This window comes from Uloborus diversus, chromosome 1 (genome assembly GCF_026930045.1).
Source record: "Uloborus diversus isolate 005 chromosome 1, Udiv.v.3.1, whole genome shotgun sequence".
Taxonomy (NCBI): Eukaryota; Metazoa; Arthropoda; class Arachnida; order Araneae; family Uloboridae; genus Uloborus; species Uloborus diversus.
Genome location: NC_072731.1, coordinates 61,778,658 through 61,794,474, shown reverse-complemented (window position 1 = coordinate 61,794,474; position 15,817 = coordinate 61,778,658). Strand labels below are relative to the sequence as shown.

General features: G+C 35.3%; 1 protein-coding gene across 2 annotated transcripts in view; it reads right to left on the bottom strand.

Moving 5' to 3' along the window:
* LOC129229974 (rho guanine nucleotide exchange factor 26-like) overlaps window positions 1–15,817 on the bottom strand; it is a 149,679-nt gene that overhangs the window by 10,229 nt on the left and 123,633 nt on the right. For both annotated transcript variants that reach the window (XM_054864369.1, XM_054864362.1), the window contains exons 7-9: window positions 6,237–6,455; window positions 3,682–3,917; window positions 2,733–2,888 (exon numbers count right to left, since the gene is read on the bottom strand). In XM_054864369.1, the coding sequence (XP_054720344.1) occupies window positions 2,733–2,888; window positions 3,682–3,917; window positions 6,237–6,455 (611 nt within the window). The remainder of the gene's footprint in view (window positions 1–2,732; window positions 2,889–3,681; window positions 3,918–6,236; window positions 6,456–15,817) is intronic.

Genomic DNA, 15,817 nt, shown 5'->3' with positions numbered 1-15,817 from the left:
GGTCCTTATATGAGGTTAAAAAATAAAATTGTGAATTTTCAACAGACCACCCCCTAGTTTTGATCTAGTATATAAAAAAGAAATATTGTAATTTTTTGAGATTTTTAGGAAAAATTTTAGGGGTCGCTACCGCAGCTGAAACTTTTGAAGTTTTGGAAAAAATTTTGAATTTTTGCATTTTTAGTTACAAAAAACAGCATTTTTTAAACATTTCTTACAATTTGTAATTAAACACATCTATTAAGATTTTAAAAAACTCTTTCAATTTAACATAAATAAAAAACCAAATCACAGTATCCTGTATTGCCTTTTAAGACAAAGATATTTGCTTCTGCACTGTTTCACTAACAGCAACAAGTACTGCTTTGTTCTTCATCTTTTGTAAGAAGTTTATTCTATCTTCATTAGTGCAACTCCAATTTCCGATACATTAAATACCAAAAAATTTCTTTACTTTGCTTGTAGGATTCATCTTTCTATTCTCTGTCACATCTTTTTGTAAAAATTCTGATATACTCAAAGTTTTAAAAAACCGCATTGTGTTGCTTGATGCAAAATCACTCAAACCCTTTTTAAGTACTGCATCTGGATCTATTCGGGTTCTCTTTAAGGGTTTATCATCTCCTTTCCTTTTTAAAGCATCCACCGTTTTCCCTTTCATTTCTTGAGGAACACAATCACCAAAAAAACGCAACAGCGACGAGCTCATCTGATACATATCACAAAAGGCGAACAAACCTTTTCATTGCACACTTTGAAACCTCATAATTAATTCATTCATACTTTTTTTTTCTTTTTTGGCTTTTTAAGAGTTGCAAATCATTTTTTGGGACAAATCAAACAGTTGCTGCTGGAAACCAGCTCTTTACATAGCATTTTACTACAATCGAGCATATGTAGTGAATGCAAGCTTTTTCCTTGTTCGGAAAGTTCAAATTAATCTCTAAATAAATTAATTTTAACAGCGTAAATTGCTTTTGCCATCCATCGAGCACGATGTAACCCCTCTGGAGCTTTGAAACATATTCCCCGTTTTGGAAGTACTTCCAAGAAATATGATTGTCAAATCTAAAAGTTATTTGTAGTCGTCTTGAGGTTGGAACTGGTCAAGTTTATTTTTGGCAAATTCGACGATATCTGGTGCATTTTAGATTACTTTCTCGTGGGTAAAAATATCAGATATGGCAGTTGGAAAACTACTGTGATTGATGGAGCTCCAAAAATGTTTAAATTTTTTGAATATCAGTATTTCAGGCTTTGTTGATGATCCAATTGATTTAACCACAACACCCTCAAGCATTATTTCAAGAACATGAGAGCGACAAGCCATCCAGAGTTGTTCTCTGTTAAGTTTTTGTCAATGAGGACACATGCTCCTTTTTGTGGTCCTGTGTTTGTCGAAGTTGTATCAAAACACAGGCATTTGACTTGGTCACTGATTTCCCAGGATTCTAGGGTCTCACAAACAATTGAAGCTATTGTTTCTCCTGTTTTCAATTGGAGTTTCGGTACCAAAAGTAATTGTTCAATAGCTTTTCCTAAAACAATGATTGCTATTCAATCAAGTTTCACTGCCTGCAAGGTCTTCTAAAAGTTCTTCATCAATGTGAGCAGGTAAAGGAACATCAAGTGAGAACTAACTTGTCAAATATTAGACAGCGTTCTTTCTGCTTTTCATTCTAAAACACCAAATAGAGGATTTGTTTAAGTTGTATTTCGATGGATCACAACCTACTCTTTTAAACGTTGTTGTCAAGACAACAGCTGCTTTTGTATCACTCAACTTTTGCTGCATCAAGACTCATAGCAACATCATTATTTAGAATGTTCTTCCTACCTCTTTTTCTATTGCAAGGGGTTAAGTTCATGAATAAAATTTGGTTTACATTTAAAGAAAAGCTGTAACTTTCAAACAAGTCACATTTACCTTCATTTTCCTCTAAGGGTTCCTTCAAACAGCAGTCTTGAATTTTCTTCCTCACGTTTCTTCATTTTTTTCGAAAGTAAATCTTTTTTTTAATGAGCATTGCAACTATTTTGCATCTACTTTACCCATTTTACCAAAAAAGCGGTGACATTATTAGTATTATTCCCCAATGAAAGAAAAGAAAATTCACCAGTCTTGCTCTCTGAATGTACGGTGGTAAAATATCCTATCAAAACATTAAACTTGAATTTCACTCCCTTCTATCTTGTACAAGGAGGAAGGCAGGCTTCTTGTGTAAACAGCAGGTGGTATTGATTTTATTTATGCATTTTTCAGTTAACAGTAAAGTTCCTTTGAATTTTGGAGGAAAATGCTGAATTTTCACAACTTTGAAGCACGGTAGCGACCCCTAAAATACATATTTTTGTCTGAAATTTTTGTGGAAGTCTTATTTTAAGCTGTGAACAAAAATGGGAGGGTGGCCAATTAAAATTTCAAAAGTTCATTTTTAAGGACCACCCTGTACAGTCTTGAATAGGAACGTGGGTTGTTCAATTTTTGAAAAAAGGATCACAAAAAGATAATGAACAACCAACTGGTTCACAGTACAATTAAGTTATCAAGATATGCTATAACAATATGAAATTAGTAAATGGATGATGCGTTGTTGGGATGTGTTATTGCTTTTTCTTTTTATGCTTAATTTTACTGTGCTTTAAATGCCAAATAAAGTAGAATTTGTTGAAACATAAGTCTAATTTTTGCATCTATAAATTTAAAAACACATGTTATCCTGCTTACTTACTTCAATTCTTTTAAGGTTCTTTCTTGGTAAACTCTGTTTGAGCAATATTTCACATAAACAGAAAATGATGGCATGGTTGCATGACGGAAAATTATGTCACAAACATCAGGAATAAGTATGTCATCACTCCATCTTCTTGTTAAATCACCCATTAAACTAGAAAAAGAAAGTAATTATAGTTTAATTTATTTATTTTCTTAATCATTACATCATTAGAAGTTTATTATTTTGTTTTTTTTTTAAAGAGAGAAAAATATACCACAGTGATTTTTATAAAAACAATAGCTCATACATTTCAAGAAATCCTAATGTAGGTTTAATAATTTCTCTAGACAATATTCAAAATCAGCACAATTTAATGTTTTAAATGGAATTTGTCGAAATCTAGTCAAAACTTCAACAATTAAGCTCATATAAATTCCGTTTGGAATGATGGACATGAAAGCATAGTTTGAGATAAATAGCATTTAGAAAAAAAAAAAATTTCGTGCATTTTTAATCTATACTTCAATGTTTTACTTCATAAAATTGCACTTGCCAATGCCAACGAAGTCGCTAAACTTAGGCTGTCTGTTCGTCCACAAGGGAAGTTCCCTACAGTCCAGCTCAATTGCTCCCATGAGGTCACCACCACCATTGCAAGAATAAGGACTGGGCACCTTAAAGGCATGGAAATCACAAGCTGGATGGATCAAGAACTTTCACTTCAATGTGCCCACATTGTCCATTTACCCGACCTGACCTGACCACCAACATCTCTTCTTTTGTCCAGCCATGCAATCGGATCTCTTCAATATTGACATTGACAGTACCAAGGACATCATTTTTTCAAATCATGCAGAAGTGGTAAAAGAGATACTTCGTACCTTTGGCCCCATTTAATTTAACCAACTGCACCCATGGACACCAACAACAACAATTTCATAAAAGAAACCTTTCTCTTATTTACCTTTCACTAACTTCTTTCACTCTAATGATGTCTGAAAATAGAACATCATGCTCATGCTTGCTTAAAACACAAGTTGAACTCTCAATGCCAGAGAATTCAGGAGTTTTTATGAAGTTTTCAAACAGAACTTTAAGACTTCTGATATAAGATGCTTGAGATTGAATGAACTCAAAGGTTGCTTCTTGTAGTTTTAATTCCTGGGCTGATATTCTTTCCAAAATACCACTTTCTTTCACCTAACAAAGGCAATAAGAAAATAAATAGTAATAAGAGCAAAGCATATACAACATTAAATTTAATATTTTTCACTGTATGATTGCATAATACAAGATGTTTGCAAAGAATGCTTCTGTAATAAACACCTTCCTGATTTTTTATGGACAAGTTAATTATTAATTCTGTGAAACACTTGTTAAATTCAAATGTTTTTGATAAATTTCAGACAGTGCTGTATCATACAAAATAAAATATATGCTTTATCTATGTATGAAAAAATAAAAAGAATATTACTATTATTATTATTATTATTACTATTATTATGCATTCATATTATGTTCTATTTATATCCTACTTGAAAGTATTTGCAGCAGTGATGCAGTTGCTAGTAAGAAAATGAAAGAAGAAAAACAAGCATGTAGAATGCAAAGGGCATCAAGAAAAAATAACAGTTGAAATTAAATAAGTGATTTTGAAAATATTTTTGCTCTGTAGAAAGAAAAAAATGAGTATAATGTATTTCTTGGAAAATGAGGTAAACTCATTAAAATTTAGGTCTTTTTTTTTTTTTGGTCTGATACACAGCAGCCAAAGTATAAGTTTCCCTATAGTTTCTTTAATGAAATCAACAAGTAAGAACCAATGTAGTATAATAACAATAACTCATGTATTTGAAACATCTACATTTTTGTACAACAATGACTTAATAATTAGTAACATTAACTTAGAAAATAAATAAAAGGAAATATTTTGCATGTAAATAATATTTTTTAATTCCATGTTTATCAATCATATTTTTCTTTTTTTGAATCTCTATGAAGGGTGAATACACTTAGAAGATTGGCTATAAAGAGATAAAATAACTGAAGTATCAAATCATATTCAGTAAATTACCGCTCATTAGCTAGGGCTAAAAAGCTGGTTCCTCAACTTCAGTAACATTCAAAAATAATCAGAAAAAAAAATTGTTTGTTTTTATTTTTATTTTTTGTAAATGTTGCTCTTAATACTTCCGTGAAAAAAAAAAGAAAAAACTAAGCTGAAATAAAATTTAGTAAATGTATAAAAGCCGGTCCAGATCAATATGAGCGTGTGTTAAATAAAAAACCGGCATGAAAAATGCATGTGAAGTAACACAGCATATGAAAATAAGAGAGTTGCATCCTCATAGACTACAGAAGTGAGCTGTGTTCCCACCATCTCTATTGAATGTGAGACAGTGAAAAAATTGAATCATTTGTTTGGTATGTTTTTTCATAGTTGAACATCGATAAAGAATTGCTCAGATTAATTTGATTTATTTTATGCACTATTTAACATGAATTTAAAAAACGTTCAGAACTTTATACAAACAAATATGAGCAGACCAGCAACAAGCTTTGGCACATGGGCGCCCATATGGGATGCAAGTAGGGGCTCAAGCTCCACCCCCCCCCCCCTTTAGGAATTAGAATTTTCTTGCTTTTAGTACTTTTTTCTTTGCAAACATGTAAAAACATTTACTCTCCAGTTATGAATGAACGGGTTATTGAAAATGTCAAATTTAAATAACTCTAATCTTTATTGAAATCGGTTCTCATGGGGAAAATATCTGAGCCCCCCCCCCCCCTTTTAAAGTTTTGCATATGGGCGCCCTTGGCTTTGGACCCAAACAGGCTGGTCCTAGTCAGTTTATTAGCTTCAAATGAAGATCAATGACCCTGTTAAAGCTATCTCATTACAGCCTCTTCTGGTAAGCTGTTCCAAGAGCCCACAACCCTAATATTTTTTTCTAATTTCCAGGATAGCCTGAGATTTGAATAGCTTAAAACAATGACACCCCCATCCGACTTTCTGTGCGAAAATTTACCCTGTAAACATCTTTCATTTCGATAAATTTAAAGAACTGAGTCACGTCCCCTCTGACTTTCTTTGCTCCTGGCTATTTATATTGAAACTTATAAATGTGGTAACATAATCTAAATCTGATAATTCCATTACTAGCCCAGTAACCCTTCTTTGAATATTTCTAAAAGTAAATACTTTTCTTGAGAAGCTACAGGCAATAAAATTCAGTTTTTAAACATGCAGAAACCACGGCTTACTTGCCAGAAAATTCGGTAACAGTATATGTTAAGAAATAATTATTAATGTTTAGTTGTCTTAGGTTGGCAACACAGTTAAAATATTATATCTTCAGAACGTACTAAATTAGTTCAAGTAAAATGTTTGGTCTTATGTGTTTGTAATGTGCTTGTGTCTTTTATAATAAAATATATTTGGCCATTCCCACTGAGTAATCTCTGCATAAAAGTAAAAACTCTACAGTATAAAGTGCATTTTACGAAACATTTACAAACCTCAGGAAGTTCGCACCACAACATTTTCATATCTTTGGCATCAGGGCTCAACTGTTCAACAACAGAGAATTGAGGCTTAATTAGTTTAACTGAATTGTCAGGACTGCAGCTAGATTCTGGAAGAGATGACCACATGACAGGTGACAAACTGCTTGGACTTCGGCAAAATGACACTCTCTCTTTTATGTTGCGTTCATAAAACTGATACAAAGGAACTTCCTACAAAACATAAACAAAGCAAAAAGGATTATTAAATGAACAACGGTTTATTGCAATAATCGGTATTGAATTTAATTCAAATATATTGTTCAAAAGACTTTGGACAAAATATCTGAAAAAAAAGAAAACAATACTTTTGTAAACAAATAATATGTTACTACACTCTATAACAAAAAAATCGAGGCATCAAGAAGCAATCATCCGATTGCTTTGAAATTTTGCATGCACAAGTGTTTTGACCAGATATGCAAATGATTAAAATTAACAATAAATGAATAGTTTGATCTCCAGCGCATCAAAACTGCGCATCCAGCAGGTGTATATTGATACCATTGACATAGGCGGATTTAGGCCGAAATATTTGGGGGTGCAACAATAATAGGGATCTGAGGAGGGGGGGGCTATTTCCAAAATAACAAGGCAGTGGCGAAATCAGAAAATAATTTTAGGGCGGGACACACTTTTAAGTCTAAAAAACACGATGTAAACCATATTTAGTAAGATTAGGGGATGGGCAATTCTTAACATTTCAAACTGCAGAAAAAGTCTTAAACGAAAGTCGATATTAGAAGCAATGGGTGAATCTAGCTACTGGAGTGGGATTCACGCCTCAGAAAAAATTTGAAATAGTAGTTTTGAAAACGCAGTTTTACAGTTCTTGGTGATATTTTAGAGGCAAGAAAGGTATGTGTGGCTCCAAGGCTATTTTTAGAAATTTTAGTCTTATAAATGTGGTTATAGTTCATATTTATAGTTTGGGTTATGAATGAGACCCATAGACTGCCTCCGAATTTTTTGAAAACCAGATAGAAATACGTAACCCCCTCCCCCACGTTACCTCTTTAACTTTTCATAATTGAAGGTCCAAAAATACTACAGAGGACAATTTTTGATGCTGTTACCAGACGGGGTGTTCTGGAGCTCTCCCCTGGGAAATTTTTGAAATTGAAGTCCTAAAAATGAAGTTCTTCTGCAATAATCCATGGTATTAAAAAAAGGATTCTCCCACTTAAATGTTTCGAAATAGTAGTTTTCAAAACCAAAATATTAACATTCTTTGATGATAATAGAGAAAGGGGGGTCAGATGACCTTGTTCGGATATTTTCCAAAATTAAAGTCTTAAACACATGAGTGCAAGACCATATTTCGTAACGTTAGGGACACTTGCAGTTTTTCAAAACTGAAGCTCCAAAAACGAAATTCTAAACGATTTTCGATGTATTTAGGTGATTAGAAGATCTTTCTTGGAAATTTTGCAAAAGTGAAGCCCAAGATTTGGGGAAGAAACATTTTGAGGACCAATAGAAAAAATGAAAACGAAATAGAAAAAAAAAGGGGGGAGGGGGAGATATGAAAGAAAGAGGATTGTGCGAGAAGGCACACAATTCGCCGGCAATGATCTGAAGCTGTTGAAAAATTTATATGTCAATATTTCTTTTTGAAAGAGAAATTAAGATTTTTTTTTACAACATTCTTTTTTTTTTCCGTAAAATACCTGCGTTTTCTCAAAATGAGATCTTTTCTTCTCTTCAATAATACAGAATATTTTTGTAAAAACATCTACTCAGCATTTTCTGGGGAGGGTCACCAGTCTTGTGCCCCTTCCCCCCTGGATGCACAACTGCAGTAAAATGTCCGGAAGTCCTCCTTCAAAAATTTTTGATATTTTACCTTAAAATTGTTGGTTTTCGGTTGATTTTGGTGTAGATTTTTTTGATCAAGTTTCTTGCAATAGTCATGTTTTTTTTTTGGACTTTATTAGCCATTGTTGTTTTAAAATAGAAGAATTTGTATTGATATACAAATAAATACCCAATTACAGAACATGCAATTATTCTACACAATAACACGGCACTGAACAATAAATTGTTTGAAAAGTTTCTTTATTTGCATGAAATTATTTATTAGTTTTTTTTTTCCTCCAAATGGATAAATTTACTTTAATTCTTAATATGAGCACAGTTATGTTTTTCTTTCACTAGCGACGTGTGGTGATGCACTGGATTCAACTAAATTTACTAGTATAGCAGCTATGAATTTTTTCACCCAAATGCATTTCTGAGTGAAATATACTAAACTAATTTTTTTTCAAAACCCAACCAAAAATTTTGGGGGTGCGGCGCACCCCCTGGCACCCCCGTAAATCCGCCTATGAATGAATGATATCACCTATTAACTTTAATACTTCTTGCAGAGTTGGTGGAAGAACTAACATTTCATCAACCTTCTATGAATAACAGATGAAGAGACTTCTTTAAAATAACTAAAATTTATTAACACGTGAGAAAAAAGTAAATATAATTGTATAAACTATTAACTGAAGCCAAAGGTAAAAAGATTAATTAAATATGACTAGCTTGCTCGTTAAGCTCCATCCTAATACAGTAACTCCTCTTTATATCGCGCTTTTCGGGGGACAAAGAAAAAGAGCGATATATCCGAAAGCGCGATATAACGGAGGGCATTAAAAATAGTTATGTCTAATGCACAAGTAAATTGGCATTCGTTCTTTTTGACATTAGTTTCTAATGGTTTCAATGTGGGTACTATCAGACCTATTAAAATTTAAACAAGATTGAAATTTAAGTAAATTTTCACCATCAGAAAGTTAAAATCATCAAATGGCGAATGAAGACGATCTTTCTGAGCTACCGCGAGATAAGAATGAGCATTCCAATACCCTCTTATTCTGAGTAGGTTTTCTAATCCGTTTTACTTTCTGTAGAAAGGATGTGAAAAGTAAAAGAAACCAGATTGTTTCCAGGAAACTATTTCGCCCGTCCAGATCATTATTCCCTTCTTTAATGCAAATCCTGGTTTGTGCAACCAAGTACAAATCTTTTCTGTACTAAAAGAAGAGCGTATGTTCTCTTCTACATGGGTTACTATATGACACTTGCTTCATGTCTCTACAAAAGAAGATGTCAAGTAGTTTACAGACCATCTTAAACTGAAATATACTGTGCGGGTAGGTACATTTGGATGACAGGAATTGCTGCTGTTTTTCAGCGAATTCAGAAGAATTGCTTCCTTTTGTTCATTGACAAAATAGAGAAGAAAGGGACCTTCTCTGTGCAATACCGTATGTTTTCAGAAATGGTTTCAAACTTAAAGCAAAGTTTTTTTCTTATTTTAAGCTTTAATATTTCGGGAGACAGAAGAAAAGAGCGATATATCCGAATGAGCGATATAATGAGGCGCGATATAACGAGGGGCTACTGTACTGCTAATCTAATACTATGATCAGCTAAGCATCATCAGCAATCAGCCGATCAATACGAGCTCCACCCAAGATACCGTTCACAGGACAGATATCACCGAACGAGTCTTAAAAAAGAGAGAGCGAATATCAACCCCGTTCACTGTTAAATAGCCTGTCCTCATCAGTATTCATATCAATGCCCTCACCTCCACGCAACCAATGAGCAGGGGCGGCAAATAGGGCGGTCAAGAGGGGGCGGTCGCACCCCCAAACTATTTAAGAGGGATGACAAAAAGTGAGCAAATTTAATTTACGTAAATCGCCAATCGAAGTTGAAGCAATCTTGCTGGTTCTCCGTAGTGGTTGATGAAACTTGACACATTTCCAGACAAGAGCAAGTACTTTCTGTTTTTTTAATTATTAGAAATTCATCAAGCCTTTATCGGCCTTTTCAGAACAGAAAAAAAACGATGAAGAATCATGGTTAATTTTAACGAAAGACGTAGTTTCCTCATATAGGCTAAACATCTCGTTCTTGTAACGATGGTTATGAGAGGCCCGTGCAGTGGTGTGGCTGCACAAGAAAATGCCGTGGTATTTTACATTCATTTTTACGCTCATTCTTTAAGTGTGTCTATTTAATGAGTGTTCATCACTTTCTTCCGCTAGAAACACATTTCAGCTGCTCAATGCATAGTATACTTTCATAGGTACTCTTTAAAAATACGCACTATTTTTGAAAAAACATATCTCACATCAACAAATATCATTTCTGGGGGCTCTTTAACTACCCAGTCTTCTCCCTCCCCCAAATCATGATTACTTACTGTTAGCAAACATATGTTTTGTTCCATACTGAGGTAATTCGCATTTAAGAAACTCGACCCCTCAAATGAAATGCTGAAATGCCGCCCCTGCCAATGAGGATGCACCAAGTGGCGAAGACGCCTCCCTGCTTAGCCAATGGTGGGAGTCCGTTATATCACGAGTCCGATCCAACTGCTCACTTCCGATTCTCTCAGATCGTTGGTTCGAACAAGCATCTGTTGATTATCGTGAAGTTCAGTCACATGGGCAAAAGTAAGTGTAGAGATGTTTGTAGAAATTCTATTTCTAACAAATATAAAGAGCAGTTCTTCAACAGTTGTTAAAACTTTCCGTTTGATTGTGATTCAGATTACCTTTCAACAACTTAAAAATGCCTTGCCGCATGGTTCCTGCTCATTACAAGCAACTGTCAGAGTTTAAAAGAGGTCGTATCATTGAATTGAAAGAGGCTGGTTGGTCCAATCGGAGAATCGCTCGTCATTTGAGTCGAAGCGATGCAGCGTTTCAAAGATGCTGGCAAGGATGGGTGAAAAATAGAGTTTAGCGTCAAGATGGTAGCGGTCGACCTAGGGTCACAACAGATGGTGATGACAGAGTGATTTTCCGATCAGCTCTCACAGCGCTTTCTTCATCTCTATGAACCATCAGACGTTCAACCCAAACACTAGTGTCCATCATGACTAATTACAGACAGTTGGGACAACGAAATCTATGCTCGCCACACCGTTACGCCACCTGCCTCGGACGCCTACACACTGCCGAGCCAGATTATAGTGGTGCATGGCTCGATCAGGTTGGAATGGTGCTGACTGGGGACGTATAGTCTTTAGCAATGTATCCCGCTTCCAACTGTGTCATGACGATCATTGAAGACTTGTTTGGAGACACCCAGGGCAGAGGGGGGATCCTGGTTTAACTTTTGCACGCCACACTGGCCCTCAGCAAGGCATTATGGTCGGGGGTGCCATTTCCTTTGATAACTGGACCCCTTTGGTGGTATTTAAAATACACTTACTGCACAGTGGTACATCGACGACACCCTAATACCTGTTTTGATGCCGTTCCTTTCGCAGTACCCTCGGCTGCTTTTCAACAGGACAATGCCAGATATCATATGGCACGTTTTGCTATGAACTGTCTGCAAGCTTGTCAAACTCTTCCATGGTCTCCTAAATCGTTAGATCTTTCTCCCATTGAGCATGTCTGGGATATGATGGGATGGCGATTGCATCTGGCAAGAATTACTGATAACCTCATCTAACAATTGGAGCAAATTTGGCCGGAAATACCACAGGGCTCCCTCTGGGAGCTTTATCGGTGTTTGCCACGCCTTGCTTTAGCTTGTATCTAGGCTAGAGGTGGGTCAATACCGTATTGAACTTGTTACTGTAACTCTGACATAAGTTATTCAATTGTTTTGAGAATTTAATCATTTACTATTCTGTGCATTGTTTTCCTATCCACCTATTTTCATCTCAATCAAATCACTCCTTCTTGGTGTATCAATTTTTTTGTTTTAGAGTGCATTAACGATTAACTCGTTGAGTTAAACTCAAGTTTCTAAGTAATTCATAATTCTCATTTTGCACTGAATTACATCTTTACAATGACCAGAAAGCATGCTAAAATCTTATCAATACATGAAAAATCAACCATGAATTTAGTAAAATAAATTATTTTCCTTCAATACATAAAAAAGTAAATACAGCACAACATCTGCTTGTAACTTTCCCTGACTCATGGGATTCAATGGTTTCAGAAAAAAGAATAAAATTTCACAAGAAATGTTGTAAAAATAATGGGATAACCACCTTTGCACAAATGTTTCAAAATATTAAAGTTCCTGCAAAATGTAACTAGTTGAGCTACTATTATCACTCAAAATAATTAATGCAACACAATGATATTTTCATGCAAGGGCGCCCATATAGGGGGGCAATAGGGGGCTCAAGTCCCCCCCCCCTTTAAAATGAGAACCTCTTTGCTTTTAGTGCCTTTTTCTTTGAAAAATGTATAAAGAATTTCATTTCCAGCCTTTAATGAATGAATTATTAAAAATCAAATTTTAATATGTCTAATCTGAACTGGAATCGGTTTCCATGGGGAAAATAGTCTGCTAAATCAAGGGGAAAATTTTTGAGTCCCCCCCCCCCTTTTAAATTTTGCATATGGGCACCCTTTTTTTCACGCTCTATTAAAATCTGCAACTCATTTTTAGACAAATTTTATTTTTTAAAATATTAAGAAATGTAAAATAAATACTGGTAAAAATGACTGATAATTGTTTTATACAGGTATTGGCTAGAATAGACTCATATGGATTAAAGTTTTCGAGTAGGTGTGGCAAAATGGTTACTGTGCAAGGCTTCAATTACACAATATAAAACAGAAGCATTATAAATAATGATAAGCACATCATTTTTAATTGATATGTGGTAGAATTACAAAGAAAACAAAAACGAGCGATTTTTGTAGAAGCGGAAGCAATTGAATATTGAATTGGAACTTACACATAACAGCATGAAAAATAACCAAAATGTGTAACTTTTGTTTAATCAGTAAAATTTAGCACTTAGGTTCTAAAATTAAAATTATTAATGACAAATTGTCAGTTTCCATGATTTTTGAGCATTTTTTGCTGAAAATCAAGGTTTTCCATGACAAATTTTGTTCCAGAGATTCAGGGGGAAGTTTCAAATGAGGAGTTAGATTGGGAAACTAAGGGTGTAATTTTGGGGGACTCTATGGTAAGGGAGGTGGGTAACACAGTTGGGAGAGTAAAGCGTAAGGTGGCTAGGTGTTGCTTACAAGGGGCTCGGGTAAAAGACGTTAATATGGTTGCTGAAAAGAAGGGAGTATTGAATAAGGAGGACATGGTTACTTTGTGGGTGGGAACAAATGATGTAGGCCACAGTAAAAATGAGGAGTTTTCTAGGGAATGGGAATCCCTGTTGGATAAAGCAACCAGCTTTTCGACGAATGTCCAAGTGGTTGGTTTGCTTCCCAGGTATGGAGTGCATAGGAGCTGGCTAAATCAACGTGCGAGGTGTATGAACTTGCTACTGAAGTCAATTTGCGAAAAGCGCAGTATCAGGTTCATTGATGTATGGAGTCATTGTAAACGGGATTGGATTGCTAGGGATGGCCTGCATCTGAGCTCTACAGGGGTCAAAATGGTTAGTGGATTAATTTTAAGGGCTTCGGAGTCAAAAAACTAAGTTGGAATGGGGGGCATGGTTCAAGCACCAGGTATCGAGAGAGTGAAATGTTTTTGGGTATTGCTAGAAATGGAAATAAAGTGACAAACAAGAGTAGTAATGTTAACAATTGTAATTTAGGAAATTTCAGGGTGTTAAATAAAAGCAACTTAGGCATGCTTAAAGTTTTCTATACCAATGCTCGCAGTATTAGGAACAAGATGGATGAATTGAAAAGTATAGTTATGGATGAGAAGTTGGATGTTATCGGAATTACAGAGACATGGGCTACTGAATCTGATGCAGAGTTATTACATATTGCTGGGTATAATTTATTCAGACAGGATAGAGTAGGTAAAAGAGGTGGTGGGGTTTTATTTTATGTTAGAGACAATTTTATTTGCAATGAATTGGTCATAAATGATAAGCCTACTGATATTGATATGGTTTGGCTGGAGTTGATGAGCAGTAAGGGCATAAAGCTACGCTTTGGAAACATTTATAGGCCACCTAATTCAAACCAGGGACAAGATGAACAGATGTACCGTATTATTAGTGACATGTCCAGTAAGGGATCCGTTATCATAATGGGGGATTTCAATTTTACGGGTATTGATTGGAATAATTTTTATCCTGGTAATGGCAAAGAAGAGGAATTTTTAAAAGTAATTGGTGACTGTTTCTTAGATCAAGTTGTAACTCAGGGAACTCGAGAGGAGGCCATTTTGGATCTAGTTTTTTGTGACATAGGTAGTTTTGTTCAGGGGTTGAGTGTAGGGGAGCATATTAGAGATAGTGACCATAACAGCATTAGGTTCCGGGTTAAATTTGATGTGTGCAAAGATGATAATTTTAGGTTTGTGCCCAATTTCAGAAACACCGATTTTGTTGCACTTAGGCAGAGCTTGAAAGAGGTTTTTTCGTCAGGGTTGGAAAACAGCGACGTAGATCAGCAGTGGACGGAATTTAAGGATAAACTTGCTAAAACCGTTGGGGACTATGTTCCATTTAGGAGAAAAGGTGTTAGTACAAAAATTTGACCCATGTGGTTCTCCAGGGAGACTAAAGAAGCTCTTAATTATAAGCAAGCCACTTTTCGTAAGTTTAAAGAAACTGGTCAGAGTGCGGAGAGGCTCCAGTATGGTAAGGCAAGGCGAAATTTTAAGTATTTGGTACGGATTCAGAAAAGGGAATTGGAGCAAAGGCTGGCAGATGACATTGATGGGAACCCTAAGAGGTTTTTTGCTTACGCTAATTCTGGGAAAGCTCGAAACAGTCAAATTGGGCCTTTGGTTGATGAGCATGGAAATTTAATCCAAAACGATAGGGATATTGCAAATGTTCTAAATAACTTTTTTTCCAGTGTGTTTAACGATAACTGTATCTCAACAGTTGACACTAACAAGACACAAGCTCAGAGTTGCCAACCTTGGAGGAACAATTTGAGGAGCATGTGTGGTGATTTTGAGGAGCAATTTGAAAGTATGCGGAGCTGTTCGGTGTTTCGTATAAAAATCTATAAAAATATCTAAAACCGCTTATCGAAAAATGTTTTAAAGCATTATTAATCATTTTAAGCACTCTTATAAAACAATTATTTATAAAACAGCTTCAAACATTTTTCAATCTTGGAATGTAAGCATCTTTAATTCCCCATATTTTCCTTTTTGAAAGGATAATAGCTAAGTATAAGCTTGAAAACGTTCAGCTGGGAACTGCGGAGCAAAATAACTTCTTTGCGGAGCGGCGGAGTTTCGCCATTTTTGCGGAGCAACTCCGCAAAATCCGCGGAGCAGTTGGCAACCCTGCAAGCTATTATACAGCTTGAGGATTTTGTATTTTCCAGGGAGGAGGTTTTATTTCATTTGAAAAAGATTAAAGCAACTAAAGCTCCGGGACCAGATAATATTTATCCAAAAATTTTAGTTGAATGTGCAGAGGAATTAGTGGATGTTATTTTGAATATTTTCAATGCTTCTTATAACTCGGGGACGGTGCCAGAGGACTGGAAGCTGGCTAACATAACGCCACTCTTCAAGAAGGGGTCTAAAGGTATTGCTGGGAATTATAGACCTGTAAGTTTGACTTCGGTGATTTGTAAGATTTTCGAAACTTTGATCAAAATTAAGATCAT